This window comes from Monodelphis domestica, chromosome X (assembly GCF_027887165.1).
Source record: "Monodelphis domestica isolate mMonDom1 chromosome X, mMonDom1.pri, whole genome shotgun sequence".
NCBI classification, from domain to species: Eukaryota; Metazoa; Chordata; class Mammalia; order Didelphimorphia; family Didelphidae; genus Monodelphis; species Monodelphis domestica.
The window spans coordinates 24513899-24535980 of record NC_077235.1 but is presented as its reverse complement, the minus strand read 5'-3'; the positions used below and the strand labels follow the sequence as shown (position 1 = coordinate 24535980).

The following is a 22082-nucleotide window of genomic DNA, read 5'->3' as shown; positions in this document are numbered from 1 at the left end:
TGGCATAACGGTATCTTTGACATTATTTTACATAAGCACCGTCCTGAATAATGCAATAATGCTGCCTAAAGAAAAATTTCCAATTAAACTTTTGTGCAAATTAGTTTTTCCACTAATTCACAAAAAGTATACATCTGTGAGTAAATTTTTGTATAAATTCTGAATATTGTCTAGCACAATTCATCAATTAATGGCAGTAACAAAGAAATATCTCAAAGTGAATGTGTCTTATTGATGCCTTGTAACAGTCACCCCTTTAGATAGGTCAAATGAAAAATTGCCAACCAGCTGGTTAATTTATTCCGCACAGGTGTTCACTATTTATTTTTCAGCCATTTGCCTTTTCCCCCAATACAGCTTGTTGCAGAAATTGTATTCTTGTCCTTTGATGGATGCACTTTGTTCTAAGGCCATTCATTTCCGATTTGCACAGTATATGTTATACTGCTTCCCAGCTGTTTATCCTTGCAAATAAATGTAGAATGGTTATTTTAAAAGACTTCCCAAACTTGGTTGGTCCAGAAAATATCAATATGAATAATACTGTCATCAATTTTGTATCACGGCAATGTTGAATCTTTGTGGTAAGGCTTCCCCTCCACCACTTGGCACCAAGCAATAACAACAGTTTGGGTGTGAAAATGTGGCTCTCATACCAACCATGACTTTTCTCCTCCAAAATTACTAACAAGTTCAGGTTCTTGATAGAATAGACATAGCTTCTGGCTTCAAAACTCTAGAAAGTGAACTCACTTGTGAATACAAGAGACGATTTTCCATCCCACTTTAAAATGGTGTAGAAGCAGTGTGCTTCAGGGGGAAATGTGATAAACTTAGGAGTCCAAAGATCTGCTTTCAAATCCTGGTTGTGTCACCCTCTGTGTGACCTGGGGCAAATTGCTTTTTCTGTGGGTCTCAGTTATCTCATCTGTAAAATGAGGGAGTTGGACCATGTGACCTCTTAAGTGCCTTCTAGTTAAAATTTCGATTGTAGAATTTTATGTGAAAGGAAATATGCCTGATGCTCTATCCAAGAAATGAAACAAAAGAAAGGCATATGTAACTATATGAGAGTGGCAAAATGAAAAAAGATCACTGGAATAGTGGCAAGGGAACTCATTAGCTCTGGACTGCAAGGGCCTGGATTCCAAGGCTACCTTGAATGTTACCTGGGTGACCCTGAACAAGTGACAGCCTCCCAGGGCCTCAATTTCTCATCTGTAAAATAAGGGAAAAGACTGAGGTGATGTTCTTTGAATTTCCATCTAGCTCTAGATTTGTGATTCTATGAGGCTGTAATAATAATAATAATGATAGCAGCATTTATATGGTACCTACTGTGTTGCCAGGCACTGGGCCTTTAAGCACTTTACAGACAGCAATCTCATTTGATCCTCACAACAATGCTGGAAGGAAGGTACTGGTATTACCTTCATTTTACAGATGAAGAAACTGAGGCAAACAGGAGTTAGTCACACAAGTTAGTGTCTGAGGCTGGATTTGAATTCAGGTCTTCCTGACTCCAGACCCAACACTATCTGCTATACCAGCAAGTTGCCATTAACTGATGTTTGTGTCCTTAACAAGTCAAATTAACAAGCATTTCTTAAGCACCAATTATGTGCCAGATACTGTAAATATTATCTCCTTGGATCCACACAACAACCCTGGGAAGTAGATGCTATTATTATCCCCATTTTACAGATCAGAAAACTGAAACAAAGCTTACGTGCTGCCTTTATTTGATGGCATGCCATGAACAAGTCGAGTTAACCAGCATTTCTTGAGTGCCTTCCACACTCCATGTGGCACTCTATTTTTCTCTCAAAAACCAAATTATATTGGCTTGAAGGCTCCAAAATGTTTCTTTCAAGCACCCAGTTTCACCTAGGCAACCTTTTAGTCACTTGGTTAGAGACTGTGCCTGTGATACTGATAATTCTTTCAGTTCCAAGAAGTCAAGATGGATTTTAAATAACATTCATTCTTAAGAATAAGATTTTCAAGCCCCAGCAAGTCAATAAGCACTTATTAAGTTCTTACTGTGTTCCAGGCATTGGGCTAAGTGCTCAGAGACACAAGAAGCTCATAGTCTAATTGGGGCAGACAAGAAAAGAATAAGGAGGTATAGCTGTTCAGTTGTTTCAGTCGTGGCCAACTCTGTGATCCCTATATGAGGTTTTCTTGGCAGAGATGCTGGAGTGGTTTGCTATTTCCTTCTCTAGTTCATTTTGTAGATGGGGAAACCGAGGCAAACAAGGTTAAGTGACTTTCCTAGGGGCATACAGCTAAGAAGTGCCTGAGACTGGATTTAAACTCAGGTCTTCCTGATTCCAGGCCTCGAACCACTGAGCCACCTAACTAGGTATATCAAGACATATACAGACTAGATGGAAGAAAATATCCAAAGGGAAGGCACTAGTAGATAGGGTGACAAGGAAAGGCCACCTACACAAGATGGGATTTGAGTTAAGTCTTAAAGGTAGTCAAGGAATCTAAAAGGCAGAGGTATGAGGACAAAGCAGCACTGCGTGGGAACAGCCAGGGCAGACACAGAGATTATAGCTGGAATGGTGTGTAAAAAGAACATGGAGTAGGCTAGGGCTGATGGATCACACTATATACACAGGAAGGGGAGCAGAGTTAGGAAGCTGGAAGGGTAGGAAGGGAGAGGTTGAAAAGAAGGGTATAAACATCCTTGAACATTCTGCAGGGATCTAAAAGAAAAAACACTAGCCACAAGCAGAGGATAAACTGTGGGAGTAAAAAGATGGAGGAAAAGCAACTGCTTGACTACAGGGGTTGAGGGGACATAACTAAGAAGACTCTAAATCAACACCCTAATGCAAATACCAACAACATGAAAATGGGTTCGAATCAAGGACACATGTGATACCCAGTGGAATTGTACGTCAGCTATGGGAGGTGTGGTGGGGGGGGGATAAGAAAATTATCTTTGTTTCCAATGAATAATGTGTGAAAATGACCAAATAAAATAATGTTTAAAATGTTAAAAAAACTCAGTTCTTTTCTTTGGAGGTATATAACATTTTTTCATAATAAGACCTTCAGAATTGTCTTGGATCATTGTATTGCTGAGAATAACAAAATTGTTCACAGTTGATTACTGAATAATATTGCTGTTACTATGTTTAAAAAAAAAGAAAGAAAGAAAAGAAGGGTATAGAGTTGCCTCTGGAGGTGAGCACTGAATGGTCTCTCATTTAATGATCAGGAGTCTAAATCTGACAACATGACTTAACTGGACTTTTGTCTTGCTTATTTCAAAAGAACAAAACAAATGTTATTTAAATTTGAATGGTTACAGTACATTATAAAATGGGGGGGGGGGCAGAGTGTTAATCCAATAATAATTTCCATTCCTATGAGAAAAGGAGGCAATGATGGCTTCACCAAGAGTTGTTGTAGTAATTTTGCCAGTAGTGGTGAAGGATAGGTACTTAGCAATGCCTGTAGTCAGTTCCCCCAAAAGCCAATGGCAAACATTTGGTTGCTATCTAGAGATGGTAGTACAAGGCATGGACTTCAGGAAATGGAATTTGTCTGGGTGTTGCCAAGAGGCACATGCGCAGATCAGGCCCTAGATTCTGGCCTTGTAGCAGGCACTTACAAATGAGTTACCCATTCACATTAACACAATGAAACAAGTCATAAAAGAGGAATTCCAACATAATATTAGAACCAATTTCACACCAATCATTTCTGTAAACATTTTAAAAAGTCAGCAGTCACATGGCAAATATTTTAATTATATTTCTACCAATGCATTGAAAGAGGAAGGAAAGGGGACGGGAATGAGCATTTATTAAGCTCCTACTAGGTGTCAGGCACTGTGCTATGGGATTTACAAACATTATCTTATTTCATCATCACAACAACCCAGTGAGTGAAGTGCTATTATACCCATTTTGTGGTTAAAGAAAGGAGGCAGGGAGAGATTAAGTGACCTGCCCAAGGTCCCAGAGCTAGTTGCAATCAAACAAAGGTTTATTTATCTTTTTATCTACTATTTACAGTCTGGTTTCTGATCTCATCACCCAACAGAAACTGATCTCTCCTAAGTTACCAATGGCCTCTTACTGGTCAAATATGATGGTCTCCTCTTAATGATCTTCCCTTGAGCTCTCTACAGTAGTGAATACTGTTGACTATCCTCTTCTTCCTAAATCCTCTCTCTTCTCTAGGCTTTTATATCACTTTTTTTCTCTTGGTTCTCCTGTTCCCTACCTGAGTGTTTCTCCTCAGTTTCCTTTACTAGATCATTATCCATACTGGGCCTGCTAACTGTGGATGTTCCCAGGGCTCTGGCCTGGGGCCTCATCTCTTTTCTCCTTATACTCTCTCTTAGTGACTTCTCTAGCTCCCTTGGTCTGAAGAGGATTCAATTTCTATCTCTATGTGGATGGTTCCTATCTCTATATATCCAAGCCTAGCCTCTCTCCTGAGTTCCAGTTCTGCATTACCAACTGCCTACTGGGCAAAACAGAATTTAATATCTTTCCCCCAAAAATCACACCCCTCTTCCAAGTTTCTCTGCTTCTGTTGATGGCATTGCCATCCTTTCAGTATGTGATTCCTTGATTCCCTGCTGTCATTAACTTCCATATCCCATCAGTTATCCAGTTAATTCTAACTCCCCTATATCTCCCAAATCTATTCCTTTCTCTCTACATATACAGGCACTACCCTGGTTCAGGGCCACCTTACCACTGGCTTGATCTACTGCTCCTCATGCCTTCATTCCTCCCCTTTCCCCAATTCATCCTCCACTGGCCTCCAAAGTGACTTTCCTAAAGCCCAAGATTGAGTATTCCTCTGCTCAAACGCCAGGGGCTCCCTACTGCCTCTAGAAACTCCTCTCTTGGGCATTGGAAGCCCTTCATTCCCCAGCTCCAACCTCCCTTTCTAGCCCTTTTATGCACTCCTCCCTTTCTCATATTCTTTTGCCTAATCTAGACTTCTTGCTATTCCTTACCCACAAAATTCCACGCCATTGTACTTGTCATGCTCAATGCACAAAATGTATTTTCTCCTCACCTTTGATTCTTGGCATCCTTTACTTCCTTCAAAACTAAGCTCGAGCAGCATCTTCGACATACATGAAGCCTTTTTTTTTTCCTGATCCTCTTCCATCCCACTCCAAAGCATACTAGAAAGGCCTTTCTTTTTTTTTCTAGACATTATTTTATTTGGTCATTTTCATACATTATTCATTGGAAACATAGATTATTTTCTTTTCCTCCCCCCCTCCTTTCCGCCACCCCTCCCCTAGCCAACGCGCGATTCCACTGGGTATCACATGTGTCCTTGCTCCAAACCCATTTCCTTGTTGTTGGTATTTGCATTAGGGTGCTCATTTAGCATCTCTCCTCAATCATATCCCCTCCACCCCTGTAGTCAAACAGTTGCTTTTCCTCGGTGTTTTTACTCCCACAGTTTGTCCTCTTAGAAAGGCCTTTCTTATTGCCCTCCATCTTCCAAAGACCCTGTATAGATGCACTTCTACACGTACACATCTCTCCACACAGAATGAAGGTATATTCAAGGACAGTAACTGGTTTCAATGTCTCCAGTGCCTAGCACATAAAGTGCATTCAATCACTGAATGATCCATTCTGGGGAAATGGAGATAGTGTTCCCCATGAATGAGACGTCCAAATAACTGAGGCTTAAAGTATACCTTTAATGCCATTTTGTCTTTCTTGTTAAAATTGGTAGCATTACAAGGATTGTTTCATTTCTTTTCTTTGCATCCATAGTACCCAGCACATAGTAGGCACTTGAGAAATGCTTGCTGACTAGTAGCTTAAGTTGGTTTCAAAAGGCTGAAAATTATTTTTTAATAACTCTCTCTCTTAACATACTACCTGCCACCTGCCCTGCCTTCTCAGGAGGAATAACTTGAGAATGCTAATTTAACCTTGCTTTTGTACTCAAAAGATTTGCTATGATCTTCAGTTGGTGTGCTTCTGGAGTTCCTGCATTGCCTTCATATGATTTATTTCTTATTTGAGGCCACTTAGTATTGAGATAAACACAATCCTCCAGGGTCCCCTTCTATCTCTGCTGCAATTACTTGCCTACTTTAGGAAGTTCCAAAAGGAATATCAAGAAGCCAGGAGGTTAAAAAAACAGAATTTCCTAGGTTTTATGCTACTTTGTTATACAACAGTCTCATTGGGTTAGTCCAAATCTTAACACCTGAGATATGGGACTCAAAAAGCCATATTTGCAATAACAATATTTCAGAGATGAAAGAGAAATCAACAAGAATACCATCTAGAATATACCCAATGGAGGGTAACCTGACTTCAGCCTAAAGATCTCTGGTGAGGGAAAACTCACAGCCTCCTGAGGCTGCCCAGACCACTGTGGGGCAACTCTCATTTCTACCAAGTGTAAACCTCCTTCTAGTCAGAATGGGACAGAAGGCAGGAGGTTACTTCCAGAAAGTAATGAGTATATATCTGTTTAAAAACCCACAGTAATGCCTTTCTGCAACTTCCACCTATTGCTTCTAGTTGTACCATTGGAGGTCATGCAGAAATAAGACTGTTTGCTCTTCCATGGGCCAGTGGAGCAGCCGTTCAGTGTCCACTAAGCTAAGATCACCACATAGGAACAACTGATATTTATGAACATTCTATAGGAAAGCTGCCTAACATGTTCATCTTTTCCTCCCTTTCTCCTTCCCTTCTTCCCATTCCCTTTCCCAACTCCCTCTGTCTCTCTCTCTGTGTCTGGTACTGTTGGATATTACTTTTTAGTAAACCTGAATCACTGGTTAAAAGCTTACGCAGGCCTTGAACACTCTTAGACTGTTTTTACCCTCTTGTGAGGCCTTTCCCTGTATGTAGTTCCCTATCAATTCAAACCTATATCAGACATTTAGAAGGATATGCTTTTGGGAGGCAAGTCAGAGAAAATTGGCTGTGTCCTTAAGATAGGAAATGGTGAAAAGAACTTTTCAGTTCCATAATACTAACAGGGTCTCACAAATGAGTGAAGAAACTCTGGGAGCCCACAGGTTTTTCACAGGTACACAAAAGGGGAAGCAGCTGTACTCAGAATTGCCACCATGAATAAATAGCCTACCATTTCCCTAGTGTGAAGGGCTGTTTTTTAAAGTCTCCACAAATACACTTGGCAGTCTAATGGCCTAGACCCTGGAGGACTATACTAATGTGAATGGATGAATTAACATGGAGGATGCAGACTTACCTTCTTAACTCACCAGTTACATGACATCTAAAAAACTCAGTTACCCACTCAAATGGTTGTGTTTGCTCAATTAAATATTCAGGTAGTTCGAAGCAAGGATTTGTAGTTATCAGTCTGCCTAAATGTACATCTTAAAATGGGGAGGCAGGGGAGGAGGAGGAGGAGGAAGAGACAGAACACTAAGAGCAGCTGACATTTACCTAGGACTTCGAACACTCTAAAAGCACTTTGCAAAGTGCCACTCCATACATTACCTATTCGGTAGGGCTGGGAGAAGAGAGGGATGAGAACTCTCTGTGTCCTGAAGAGTAGTCATGTGAGAGCAGAAGACTTTTGCTACTTGGCCCCTGAATAAAGCAAGGAGTGGGAATGGCCAAGAAAGTGATTTTGGTCAACAGGAAAAAATTCTCCACTAATTAAGGGCTCTCCAAAAGTGGAAAAATATGTCTTGGGCAGTACTGAGTTGCCTATCATGGAAGGTCCTCAAGGGATGAGGGAGAGAACATTTTCCAAGGCTGTTGTGGAATGTTTTCAGGCTCAAGTCCAAGCAGCTTGGAGAGGACAACCTCCAAGGTCCCCTCCAACTCTGGGATCCCATTATTCTATGATTTTAAACATATACCTTTGCAGAGAAATGGAGAATTCTTGGTTCTTAGGGGCAACAGAAAGAAAGAGGGAAATGATTATAGCTCAAAGAGTAACAAATATATGCTGGTTTTTATAATAAAAGATAAAGGAATGTTTGTCTTTCAATTACTGCTCATACCTGGCATAACAAATGACTTCTACATGTTGGATGGTCTGGTCTTTCTTACGAAGAGCAATGGCTTCTTCTGTTTCCAGTATTAGCTCTTGCCATGTTGCCCACTCTTCCTTATCACGCTTTTCCTAAACAATGCACAGATGAAGGATTCTGATTCATTTTCATTGAGATGGAACAAGCCAAATGGGTACTCAGAGAATCAATTACTTTTTAATTTAAAGTATTTTGATTTCTAGAAGTAAGCACCCAGTCCCATTGTTTCTCAGAGACATATCACAAGACACAGACAGACAGATGGATAGACACACACACATTCACATTTTCACTAAAATTGAATTCAGTTCTGACAAATTCAAAACAAAGGAATTATTAAAGCCACAATCTGCGGATAGAAATGATCCAACTTGTTCAGCCTGATGTAGGTTCATCACTGACAACTATCAGTGTACATCTGCTCTTAATTACAAAGAATAGGTAAGCAAATAATACATTCACATTCAACAAACATTGGCTTGGAAATGTTTATATATGACAGGTGTGGCCAATCTAATTAGAGGAGATATATACAGTACATGTATATATAAGTATGCGTGTATATACACACATTGGATATAAAAATAGTCTAGAATGAAAACAGAAGAGAAAACAAACACAACAGTTTGAGAAACTAGAAATTACCTCTGGATTTGAACTTTTGAATGCAGGTCATGTGATAGATTATAACTGATATACGAAGAGAAATTACTTTGAATAGCATAAATGCAAGAGAGAGTATCTGAGTATAACAAGTACTGTAATACCTAATTCCAAATTATTCTATAATCTAAAAGTTAGCCAATAGAGAAACACATAGTACACCTGACTTACAGAAATTTTCTCAGCAACAATTCAAAAAGCATCATATATTTTAAGGATTTTGTATTTAAATATAACACTTCATAGGTTGCTACAAATGTGTTTAAAAGGCATTCCTCACAAGATCTTCAAAGAACATGAATTCAAACAATTAAGACACAAGAAAGCACTGACTGAATGGTTCAATGCTGATGAATCTGTGAGGATTATTATTTTGGAATAATGGACAAGATTCCCTAAGCTAAAATCCAAAAGACTGAAACCTGTAAAGCAATAATCTCTGTAGCCAACAAATTTCTTTTGCAGAGTGCTGCTGAATTAGAGAATTGATGAAGGAGGGATCTCATTCATATTATAGAATCTGAAGCCTCGAATGTCAGGAATGTCTACACTAGTCAGTCCTATGCAGCCAGTCCTAGTGAAGTATGTCATTACAATCTATTTAGACATTGGAAACTCTCACAAAAGGTGAAAGGCTACTTTGAGTTAAGAAAACTCTTAGCGTGGAGTCATAGTAGTCTTCAAACAGAAGAAAAATGCTTATGGTCCAGGGAATTAGGGCAAATATGTCAACAAAATCAAAATTCTAGAATCAAACTAGAACTTTCAAGTTCTAAAACTGCTATATAAAAGGCTTCTTATAATCAACAAAGTCAACATGTTATGATTCTGGTTATCACTCTCCCTTCCTTCCTTAGCAAAGCTTTCCATTCAGACTGTTGAGGGATTCTTTTCCCTGAATGATTTCAACTTGACCCTGAAGAAAGTGGAATGGTGGGTCTTGTTTTTAAAGAAAATGACTTTCTGGCCAGCACATCTATTCTATGATGAAGGGGGGAATAGCTGGAAACTTATGCAAGCAAGAGCAGCTCTGGAATATGCGTAAGCTGAATGCACAGCATGTTTGGTACAATGAAAAACAACAAGATGAACCCCACAGTTAAGGTGAAGGTTTATGAACTGGCACAGATGACATGTTAAAATTGGCAAAACAAAGCAAAAATCATAGTAGAACTTTACCTGATACTCCTTTATCCAGGACAATAGTCCTGAAAAGCTGAAACTGGCCCAGTTTCCTCCATAATAGCTTCTTCTGTAACAGAAATAAGAAGGAAGGAAACATCAGGAAATGCTCAAAGCAATTTACTCATCTCAATAAATTAAACAGCTGTGAGTGCAGGAGGCGCCACCAAGTCCACGAGGCTTTGGAAACTCCTTTTGAAGCCCTTAACTTCCTGAGAGTCCGGTTTAATGGCTTGTTAAAGCAACTGGCGAACCTGTGAAACTCGAGGACCGAAGACACAGATAGAGTCAAGGCCTGGGACAATCTGCACCTAATGAATCCTAGGATTAGGGCTGGAGGAGATGCTAAGGAGTAGCTAGTCTGTCATTTTCTTCTTACAGATGAGAATCAGAGGAACCGGAAACGAGAGCTTTGCCTCTGGTCACAGAGCCCTTAAGTAGCAGAGGGAAATCCAAGCCTAGGTCTTCACTACCTAAAATTCTTTTGGTACTACAGCCTGGGTTTCTTCCACTGCAGCTTTCCCTGAGTCGGAAGCCAGGGCCCTGGTACCCATTCCTGAAATAAAACGAGTAGCCACAGGGCTAGGAAAATCTCTCTTGAAAACATTTTTCAGTTCTTACTCCATCCCCAACTCTGTCTCTTCTCGGGTCTAGCTCTACAGGACTCCCCCTCCCCCTTCCAGTGTCCTGGACCCAACAGAGCCAAGTCAATGCAAAGACTGTGCCCTGAGAGCAGGGTTAGGAGAAAGTGGGTGGCAAAGCCCTAGGCTGCTCTGATCCCCAGCAGGGCTCGACTTCACTGATTATTTTCTCCTCCTTTCCCAAAGTGTCCTTTGGTGGGTTTGAGCACAATTCATTAAAATCACTCAGTCAGTTATTCAAGCTTTGCCCTGGGGCTCCTTCTGCTTCCTGTACAGCCCGTTGCCCAGAACCCACAAGAGCCCTTTCTGGCATTTTCTGGAGGATTCCAACTATCACAGCCTCAGCTAAAGGGCTGGAATTTGAGGAACTTGGAATCTTTGATCCCTTGGGTCAAAGCTTTGATCAGCTGGGGGAAAAGGGGGGGTGGGGTGGGGAGAACAGGGATCCTGGGGCTTCCCTTCCTCTACCAAGAAGCCCAGACCACCAACCACCACATTATACCAGGCAAACTTGGCAAACAGGCTGGCGACTTTAATTCAAAAAGCTTTAGCAGAAAACAAAGACACTAAACTAAGTTTTCCTTTGGAGGAGGCCAACTTCATGTCCTCCATAAATACTTTCAGCTAACATAGCAATCAAAGTGAAAGACATTTTATATACAAATGGAAATGGTCCCAGGCCAGGGAGCAGGAATTCGAAGTCTGGACTTTCCACTAGGCTTTGGAAAGACTACAGCAATCATCAGACTAGAGCTCCCATGGTGGCTTTCCCCTAGACCCCCGGGCCAGTTCTAGTGCTCTAAAGACTATTGGCAGGATGAAAGAAAAGGATAGGGATAGGGGCACCCAGTGCACAACATGCCTTCCAGCAAACTCTCACTTTAGAGCCAGAAGCAAATTAAAATGTAACTGGGAAACCTTTAGCTAGATAAAAAATACAAAAGAGCATAGATAATGCTAATTTGTGGTTTTCTAACTCAATATGTAGCCCTCAGGGATCTGTGGCTATTTGAGTTGGACCAGACTGGCCTTAGAGCACTTTACAGTTAAGTGACTTGCTCTAGGCCACAGAATCAGACCAGGAGCTCAGTCTTGGTGGCTTCAGGGCCACCTCTCAGTATAAGAACCAGTCAGAAGGTCAGGATCTGGTCCAAATCTGGTCTTCATGCCCCCACCCCCATGTTCAGTCAGAGAGCCTCAGACCGAGCTCCTGGGTCCTAATATTTTTCCATCCATCCATGTCTCATTTTTAACTTTTCCTGTTGATCTGCTCCTAGCATCACCATCTGGTGATCTCATCCAATTATGTGTGTAAAAGGTGAGGCAAGGCGGGCCTTTATTAGTCTAGTGTCTCGGACAAAAGAGGGCAACATAATACCAGCAAACTAGGATTTCAAGGACACTAGCTGCAGCATTCCCATGCTTCCCAGGGAGACATTTCAATATCTGCTAATACAAAAAGGGACAGCAGAAATGTTTACCGTTAAAACCAGCCTAAACCCCCCTGCATTAGTAGGAGTGAGCATCTTGCAAATTTGAGATTCAAATTCCCCTTCTAAAATGTGATTGCCTCTGGCTTTGGGACTGCAGTAAAACTGCTCCAAAAGGTTAGGCTACTGATTTGAAACCTCCCCAGGCAATTTATTTTAAGGACAAAGTGAGAATTTCCTGACTTCACGAAAAGGGGGAAACTTCCTGCCAACTTTGTGTCACAGCTGCCTCCTCACTTCAACCCAAGAAAGAAGCTGCTCGGATGAGGGATGGAGTTTGTTATCATTACCAGGAAATAGCTGGAGAAAGACTTCACTCCAAGCAGCACCAAAGGACTCGTCTACTCCGCCTTTTCCGACAGTTCGAAGTGATCTCATTTGTCACCACTGAAAAGCCTCCTCTTGAAATCCTCAACAAGTCACCGAGGGGCCCTTGGGTTCTCCACAGCCGAAAAGAGTGAAGGAAGTCCAATGACCAAAAGAAGTCCCGGCTGCCCGTAACTGAAGAACAGAGGATTTCACGTTTCTAACCTCCCAACGGCATCATTAGGATGCCCCCGCATTTTCTCCCCCAAGACAAGTAAGAATATGGCTTCCAAAGCGGATTTCATTAACCCCTGGAAAGCCACAGCACAAATGAAATCAATGGACTCTTCTGTGGCCTTTCCACAAGTGTTAGCGTCTCGAGACAGCAGCCCATGTGCTGGGCTGTGTCTAGGAACAGGAAAATACATTACAGACAGGGAAAAGGTGTCTGAAGAGTCTGGGAACCTTTCTATTAAATGAGTCTGACATTCATTAACTGCTGACTAGCTTCTTTTCCACTGTGACTCGTCATTATACTGGCCCTTCTGCAAAAATGTATACATTGTTAGCATATTCCCATAATAAACTACCTAGAGCAAACTCAAGGGATTCTGAGTGCTAATGAAAGAAAAAACCGCTGACATTCTTGAGGAATTCGCAGGAGAAATGCTTTCGTGACTCAGCTGTCCAGGGGTTAGGAATGTTTTCAGGCAGAGCACCGCGAGGAGGCAAGCTTATGGCTGGGTACAAAATGGACATCAGCCACTGTCTTCCCCAGAGAAACATGACTACTAATGCCACATTACATATTTCAAGCAGTTCCATGATCGACAAACATTGACTTGGGGCCTACTGTGTGCAAGGCAAAGAGGACACAGAGACAAAAGGCAACAGGGCCCAAGGAGTTTATACCATAATGGCAGAGCAGAACAACTGCACAGATAATTAAACAAAGTATCCACAAGGTTTAATACAAGCTAATTAAGTACTTCCATAGATTTGATCCTCACCTCGAGCCAGTAAAGAGGGCATTAGATAACACAAAGAAGAGCTTATATGAAAATAGATAATGTAAATATATGATAATTCAGCACTTCCCATAGATTTGACTCTCACCAGTAGACAAGCATTATCTCAATTTACTAAGATGAAATTAAGAGCCAGGAGATACAAATGAAACAAAGATTATCACTAAGAAGGGGCAAAATGACTTTTTCCAAATTAATATTATGCCTGTGCTATGCAACTCTGCTTCTCCAGTTCTTGAGAGAGGGCTGACACTTCAGCTAGATTTATGTTGAACATGGCGGCACCTATGGCCCTAAATAAGTAATTCATATACTAGTAACAACTCAGACACTAGAAATTCTGAGGTCTAGACCAATGGTCTTCAAAGTGGAGGCCAGGGCCTGACCCTAAGGGGCAGGTGATCAACCAGACATAGGGTAGGAAGAAGGGTTGCATCTCACCTTTCCTGCAACAGCCAATCAATTTATCTCGATTTATCTCAAGCAAACCACACTTAGCCACATCCCTGTCAACTCTCAAATTCACTGAGCTGCAGCCCCTCCACCAAGAACTCTCCCTTCTGAGCCAAGTTTTAGCCCCTCGGAGCAACTATAACTTGAAGACACCATTGCAGCAGGTACCATTGGGAAGATTCTCTGCCTTCAGGCTATGCCCTTCTCACATATATGTCCTCTGCCCCAGGAATCACCTTCAGAGCAGCAGATGCTTTGAGCAGCAGCTGGTGAATAAACACTTTTGTAATCTTTCACTCCTCACTCTTCCTCACCCCAAAGAGCCAATCATTTGCCAGACCTTATTGTTTGTACTGTACAACATCTTGCATCTATCTCCCCTTCTCTCAGCTCCCTCCCTCATTCGGGTCTTCATGGGCTCAAGCCTGGACTATTACAGCAGCCTCTTAATTGCCTTTCCTGCATCCATTCTCCCCATCTCCAATTCATCTTTTTCTAAAGAAGAGATCTGATTAATTCAGTCCCCTACTCAACAAACTTCAGTGGCTTCTGATTGACTCTAAGATCAAATATTATTGCATTTTTGTGTCATCCTTTTCATTATTTACAATATATACAGAATTATCAGTGCAGCAGTCCATATGGATAATTTAGAGCTAAGTAATAAGCATGTATATTAGGGGTGCATGCTCCAAATAGTGTCACTGATGGAGTACATGACTGAAAAAGTTTGGGGGGCTATTATTTGAACAAAAACAATGAACACAACTCTACTGAGGGCCTGGTGAGACTATTTACCAAGCTTGGATAATATGAAGTCTAGACTCTTTTCTACCCTAATTCATGTAAATAATGGCCATGGGAGTAATAACTGTATAACTTCTAATGTTGGAGTGACTCTTCATTTCTAGAACCTGACATAACACAGGTTTTATTGCCTGTCTTGTATTTTAAACAGAATATGCAATTATCTTCTGGTATATTGGAGCAATAGGACAATAATTGTTTGGCACTACTCCTAGTATCCATTTATCAGTTAGCACTGAGCCCAATGTACTCTGCACATCATCAAGAGTCACTATTCAGTCCAGAGCTGGCACAAAGTGTGCCCAGTCACTCAAAAGTGGCTCACGATGCTCCTTGTTAACCCCACAGCTTGGACTCAGGCTCCCCCACCCCATTTCACATTTAATAATAATCTACCTTATCTGATATAAGTGGAAATGCCTGACAGAGAGGTTAGGAAAGTGAACTTTCTTCTGTCTGCGCTCCTCTCTGCTAACTAACATGGAAAACAGAAAGGGCAGTAAACTTGAGGACTCCCTCCCAATTTTCCCCAAGGCTCTGTGAGAGGCAGGGTGTTTTCTGAGAAAGGAATGTGATACCAGATGCTGAGGTTGCAAGAAGGCCTTCCCAACTTTGGGGCACTGTTTGAGGGGCACCTGACCATTCCATAAGACTAACCTATCATTCTCCTATCAAATCCAATACCATTTTGAGGCAGCTAAACCAAGTAGGTGAATTGCTACTTTTCAAATAGCAGTAGATCTTTAGTTGGACTCTTTTGTCTTAAGACTGAGTAATGCAATTTGTTCTCTTTCCACTACATGAGATATTGTCCTCACGTAGAACATAAGTTTCTTGTACATAGGGATTGTTCATTCTTTGTACAGTACTTGTATTTCTAGTGCTTGGCACATAGTAGGCACTTCATAAATATTTGTTAATTGACTGACTCTGTGCTCTTTCAAGGCAGTAACGGATTTGTTCCCAGAGCCTAGTATGGCTTCACAGCACAAAACAGACACAGAAAAAAGTGCTGAACTGAGGTCTCAAGTATTTCAATGCGTTCTCCTTTCCTACGTCTAGCCTTTTTCTCTGTCAGCTTCATAGGGCCTGCACCCAAAAAAAAAAAATAAAAATAAAAAAACATTCAGAGGACCAAATCTCCTGTAACAACAGCTTTACACAGGGAGTACGTAAACCTCAAATCAAGCACCTGATGATAAAGGGATGGCAAAATAAGATCATATCTAGTCAATCAACTCCCTTCCTTTTCTTCCTCATATCTTGGTCTAAAACTAAAATGGAAGGAAATTGTAAGCATTTGGCTGCTGGTCCTGGTTTGGACATTTTTAGGGAAAATCTCTATTTTAAAACCATGTTCAAATTGTTCTACTCTGCCTAAAGGGCATAAGATCTTCCAGATGATTTTTGCAAAATAAGCATTTGCTTATGCAATTTATAAAAGAAGGCCCAGGCAGCTGATTCACCCCACCTTGCCACTACTGCAATCACAGGGATTCATACATGAACAAATTGCACATATATTCAAGATACTTAATATAATGAGCTTTGAAGAGCCAAATATTGAATATCCTTTTCTATAAGGAGACAAAGAAAAATGAATTTGTAACTTCCCTTTAAAAATTGGTGCAACAATCTTGACTCGTATTAAAAACTAGTTAATTTCCTTTTGGGCCTAAAGTTGCACAATTTGAAAGAGGAAATTAATAGGAACCTCTCTCCCCACCTGCAAAAAAAATTCAAACAAAACAACCCGTAACAAAACTGTGAGGAAAAAATGAAGACTAAGAGCATGAACAATTACTGAGAATTATGACACCAAGTTCACAAGAATATACACTTTTGGTGTTCCTGTATCTTCTTTTTAGTAACTTCAAGTTGAAACTTAATGCCAATCTCTCCATTTTGAATTGCAAATTACTTTTCTAAATCATTTAGCATCTATCCTTGAAATTTCACATGTCAACAGCTCATTAATATCTACAGTAAATGTAGCTCTTTGAAAAGAACCACAGATTTTACAGTTATTGAGACAGATAGCTGGCACACAGAAATAGAGCTCCTTCAATTACAATTTGGCAGAAGCTAACTTTAGTTTAAAATCTGTCTACAGGAATTTATGGCAACACAGCAATGAAGTGACTATTTTGAATAAGATTAGCTGCTGTTGATGGTGACGCTTGGACAGTGTTTATAAATCAACAGAGGTTGCACTTAGTATTTTATAATGGGCCACTTCAGAACCATCAGCCACCATTACTTATGTGGTATATTAGGATAGATGAAAACAATAGTTGGAGATTAAAAGTAATAAGTTGATCTTTACAAAATAATGAATGCAATACATACATGTAAATAGCTTGAAGCTGATGGTTGCCTACAACAATTTCTAATGATTTTTAAGCTTCAAATTTTAATGAAACACACGTTAATCCAAATAAGGTAAATTATTCCAAGCCCTTATTAGGACAAATTAGAGATATGTTCTGACTTATGAAATCATTAAAGCCCATAAAGTCTAGAATAAAGGCAAGCTATATCATTTTCTAACTGAATAGCTAAATAAACCTGATCAAAGTGATTTTTAATCTATTAATTACTAATTTTAACCTACATCCTTTCTGTGATTCTGGAATTATGCAAACTCACCAAGTCAAGCTGACTAGGGGAAAAAATGGTGTTGGAATAAGTAAAAGAAGTGAAACTACATGCCTACCTAAATGGGTACTGTAATGTTAATCTAATGACAACCTGGCCCACCAGTAGAGCTGCCAACTCTGGTACATCCAGGTGATTCTTCCACAAGAATAATCCTTCACAGAGGATTCTGTTTTTATTTTTCTAAGAAACACTGAACATCAATAAAAGAAAATTATATTTGCCCAGTAATTTTTTTCATTCCAATTAATTTGTCTCTGTGTATAAAGTATATCAACAATTTTTCAATATGCTCTCATAGGAATTTTTTGTCCAGTTAGCCTCATTTATTTTTCCTCTGATGTGATCATAGTATGTTTAATTCTTATGGTTTTTTTTCCCTTGACACTTCATTGGCATTATTTCATTAAGATCTTCCCACTCATGCTTACTGTTCATAATTCCATTTCAGCATTCAATTCCATTCCATGAGGGTACCACAATTTATTTAACCATTCCCCTGTTTTGGAACTGTTAGTTAACTTCCCATTGAGGGAGAGGGGGGTTCAACCATTACATTTAACACTACTATGAAAGTACTTTAAAAGAACTTTTTATGGTGGTGATTTAGGCAACACATTCAGGGCATATTACCTACAATGGAATTATTGGGTCAATGGCATGATTGGTTTGGTAACTGTCATGTTACCAGATTATTATTCTTCAAAATGGTAGGTTTGCAATTCTACCAGAAATCATTAAGTATACTTGGTCCTCCCCAGCCCCACTGGCACTTTTTAAAATTATTTTTTCTTTGGGTTTTACTGCTGTTAATAATTTAGGCCAATTTGATGAACATAAGATGGTACTTCAAATTGATTCAACTATCACTTTGATTATTAATGAGGTTAAGTATTTTTCATGTGAATATGAATCATTTCTTTCCTCATTTGAAAACTTTCAGGTCCTAGCTTTTGACCATTTATCCACTAGGGACTGAAAGTTATCATTATGAATTTTTAAATAGTTCCCTATATATTTTAGACTTCAGATTTTTCATCTGTCAGACTGTCGTTTTTTTTCTTTTTCTTTTACATTTTGTTGATTGCAGATAATTTTTCAAAAAAGTAGCCAGGGGCATTTATCTTGTCCCCAACAAGTTATTCCACTTGTTGAACATTAAAAAAAAACTCATCTCCCCTTCACAACTGAGAAATGCTTCACTACATTTTGTTCCATTATTCTTTGAGTTTATTTCTAATTGTCTAAGTCTCATCAAGTTGGAATTCACTAGGGCATACACTTTAAGTAATAGTTCTAAATCCCCTTCCAAGAGAGCTGAAACCAATTTTACCAAGTACATCTGTTAAATAATGAATCCTTTCCTCCGTTTTTATTGGATAAAGATTTGTCATACTACTAATTTTTTTGTAAAGTAGATGTCTTATGTACCCATTTTGTTTCACTGAGATATTTTACTTTTGCATACATTCAGTACTACACAATTTTGATAACCAATTTATAATGTTTTAAAATCTAGGAATACAAGACTCTTCATCAACTTTGCTTGACTATCATCATTAATATTCTGGCACTCTTCTTTTTCCATATAAATTTTGTTATAATTTTATCTAGTGCCATGAAGAAGTCTTTTGGTGTCTCGAGTGGATTGTACTAATAACTAAATATATAAATTATCTGGGGACTGGGAAGTCATTTTTTCCTATGGTAATCTGAATCATATGCTAACACTGAATATTCCTCTAGTTACTTAGGTCCTTCCTTTTTTGTCCCACTGAGTATTTTTATAACAAAATACAAAAACTATCTGGAAATCAATTTTTCCCAAATCTTAAAAGAATTTAATACCTTGATAATATTTTATTTTGTTGCTTCCATTACAAGCACTGGAATATCTTATCTAATACTGGAAACAATTCTGAGTGTATAATTTCTAAGTTTACAGAAGTTTCTCACCATAGAGCTGGTCAAATGGTAATGTATGTGATACTACATAACAAAAAAAGGAGTTCATGGAAGCAGCTTTCATGATCCAAGATTGGAGAAATTTAAATGCATCTGAAAATGTAAAAAGCAAATCCACTTAGGTAATCTGAAAACAAAATGCAGTTTAACATTTGGAAGTACAACCTTCTCATCCTTCCCACACTCTATTGTGAGCTCTCCAAACCTTCTCCAGCACTGAAAAACATCCACTAAGTAGCTGTTTGTACATGGTGCACTCCTACAGGTAAATATATCTGCCTTCCCATATCAATAGGGCCCTATGCCATCAATAAGCCCCAAGGCAGGAAGTTTTGTTATCAAATGTCATTTGACAGAAACTAGAGATCTGAAGAAGAAAAAATAAAGAGGAAGCGAATTATAGGTACAGGGACAGCTTAGGCAAAGGCTCAGAGATAAAAAGTATTGACTTTTAGGAACAGCAGTTGGGCCAGTTTGGCTAAACCATAGGGTATACAAGGAAAATAATGTACAGTAGGGCCAGAAAGATGGGTTTCAGGGTGGTGAAGGCCTTTAAAGAGTGAGGAGCTTTGTATTTGATCCTAAAGGCAATAGGGAGTCACTGCAGTTTACTGAAAAGAATGACATGATGAGATCCGTTCTTTAGGAAAATCTTTTGGTAAGATGGATTAGTCTGAGCTAGGGCAATGGCTATGTGAATGGATACAAGGGGAGGGACACAAGATGATTTGTGGTGGCAAAATCAACAAGACTTGGCAACTAAGTGATTTGAAAAGTGAGATGAGAAGGGTCAGTCAGGCTCCCTCAGCACCCTGGGGATTGGCCCTGCTGGGGATTGGAGGCACAGTTCTGGGTCTATCAACTACCCCAAACTGGGATGTAGGTCCCCACCACAAGCCTGGGCTGGGACTCCTGGCCTCACTCTGGGCCCACACAGATCTGGCTGTTCAGCACAGACTAATCTGGGCTGGAATTCTGGACCTCACTGCAGAGTCCTCATAAGACATCATGAAAACTAAGGCAGGAGCTGGGAAAGAAGACAATTCCTGATATGAAATGTAAATAATGCAAGCAATTCAGCATATCAGATGACTCAGTCATTCTCTTTTTGAAAAGGAAGGAGAGGAAGGAGAGCAGAAAGAAGAAGCAGAAGAGGAAAACCGAGCAGTGCTACCTTCTCTCTGAGTTATCATTATTCTATTCACCCTCAAGAAATGGTCTTATTATAGTACTTCTTTTATTTTTTCTTCCATTATAAAACTTTAAAGGTTATTTTCTGTTATGTAGCATTTTAATCAGTCATTTTTATTCAGATGTTTACTGAATGGTTTTCAAATTCTTCAATTATAAAAACTCACAGAATTTTCTATATGATAGGATCTCAGTGGCCATCTAGTATAACCCATACATGAAAGAAACTATCACCAGAACATATCTGAAAAGTGGTGACACAGCTTCTCCTTGAAGAGTAAGCCCCTCTTCTTGTGAGTCATTTCACCTTTGGACTGCTTCCATTGTTTAGATTTTAGATTTTGATTCCTTGTCACATAAAACTCAAATTTTGGGGGGGAAAGTGAGGTGAGAAAGAGTAAGGAGATGGTGATTTTAAAGTTGAGAACCCAGGTGACTAGAAAGATGGTGATACCCTTGACAAAAACAGAGTAGTTAAGAAGGGTGACAACTAACATCCTTCCAGCTCTGAAAGCCTATGCCTTTTTTCCTGCATTCTACAAATGTAATCAGATACAACTTTAAGAAGGAACCATTCAGGAGCAATAACTAAGGCCTTTCCACCTTCCCTTCACTTTCCATTTAGACAAACTGACTGCTGACAGTGCTGGGAATGATCTCTGATTCTAATTAAGCAGAAAGGTTAACCAGATAAAGTCAAGATTTGGCCTTCAACCTTGGCCCAAAGTCTCTCTGGAGAGACATGGGCAGTCAGGGCATTCTGTGATGAGTAGGAAAGCCCCCTCCTCTCTCTTCTAGGGAGCACGGTTTCATTCAGTCAGCCATTGTCCGAATTGTTCATCTTGGAGCCCTGAGTACTGGTAGGATGTAAGTGCGTGAGGAAGGAAGGGAAGAGATTCCTAGATTTCTGTCTTTTCATCCCCAGTGGGAAGCATAGTGCCTGGCATATCATAAATGCTAAGGAAATGCTTGGTGAATTGAACTGAATCCAGAGGGGGCAATCTGGATGGAGAAAAGTCTTCTGATCATGCCATATAAGGATTGAATGAGGATTAATCTTGAGAACAGAGAGATTTTGGCTAAGTGGCTTGACAGGCTTTTACTTGGGAGAATGGATTTGTTCTGCCTAACCCCAGTAGTCACAACTGGAAGAAATATAGGGAAGTTGTAAAGATACAAATTTAGACAATGTGAGGACAAACTTCCTAACAATCAGTTACACAAAAATGGATTGAATTGCCATAAATCTTTAAGCTAAGACTCAAAGACCACTTTCAACTCTGTTACAGAGGGAGGTCACTGTTCTTATACAAGTCCAAATAAATAGCCACTTAAGTCCAAACCAGATTCTAGGATGTTATCAACAGTATAATAATAGCCCCCAAAAAGCATATAGAATCAAGCTGCTCTAAGATAGGAAGTGTCCAAAAACTGGGAGATAATGGTCCCAATATACTACATTCTAGTCAGATCACATCTGAGATATTTCATTCAGTTTTAGACACCACATTTTAGTAATAACATTGATAAGTCAAAAAAGGCAAAGAGGAGGGCAAATAAGGAAGTGAAGGCCCTAGAGTTCATATCATATGAAGATAAACTGAAGAGATTAGGGCTGTTTTTATATTGAAGAGAATATCTGGGGAAGAGCATGGGTAGT

At 39.7% G+C, this 22082-nt stretch overlaps 1 protein-coding gene across 9 annotated transcripts in view; it reads right to left on the bottom strand.

Annotated features, from left to right (window-relative positions):
- The window catches only part of CHM (CHM Rab escort protein), a 555159-nt gene that overhangs the window by 500583 nt on the left and 32494 nt on the right, over window positions 1-22082 (bottom strand). For 8 of the 9 annotated variants that reach the window (XR_008914554.1, XR_008914555.1, XR_008914556.1 and 5 more), the window contains exons 3-4: window positions 9881-9953; window positions 8009-8130 (exon numbers count right to left, since the gene is read on the bottom strand). Coding sequence is in view for 4 of the 9 variants with exons in the window: in XM_056808972.1 (XP_056664950.1) it covers window positions 8009-8130; window positions 9881-9953 (195 nt within the window). In the remaining 5 variants the exon portion in view is untranslated. Of the gene's footprint in view, window positions 1-8008; window positions 8131-9880; window positions 9954-12304; window positions 12516-22082 lie in introns of all 9 variants that reach the window. The other variant, XM_056808975.1, reaches the window with a different exon arrangement.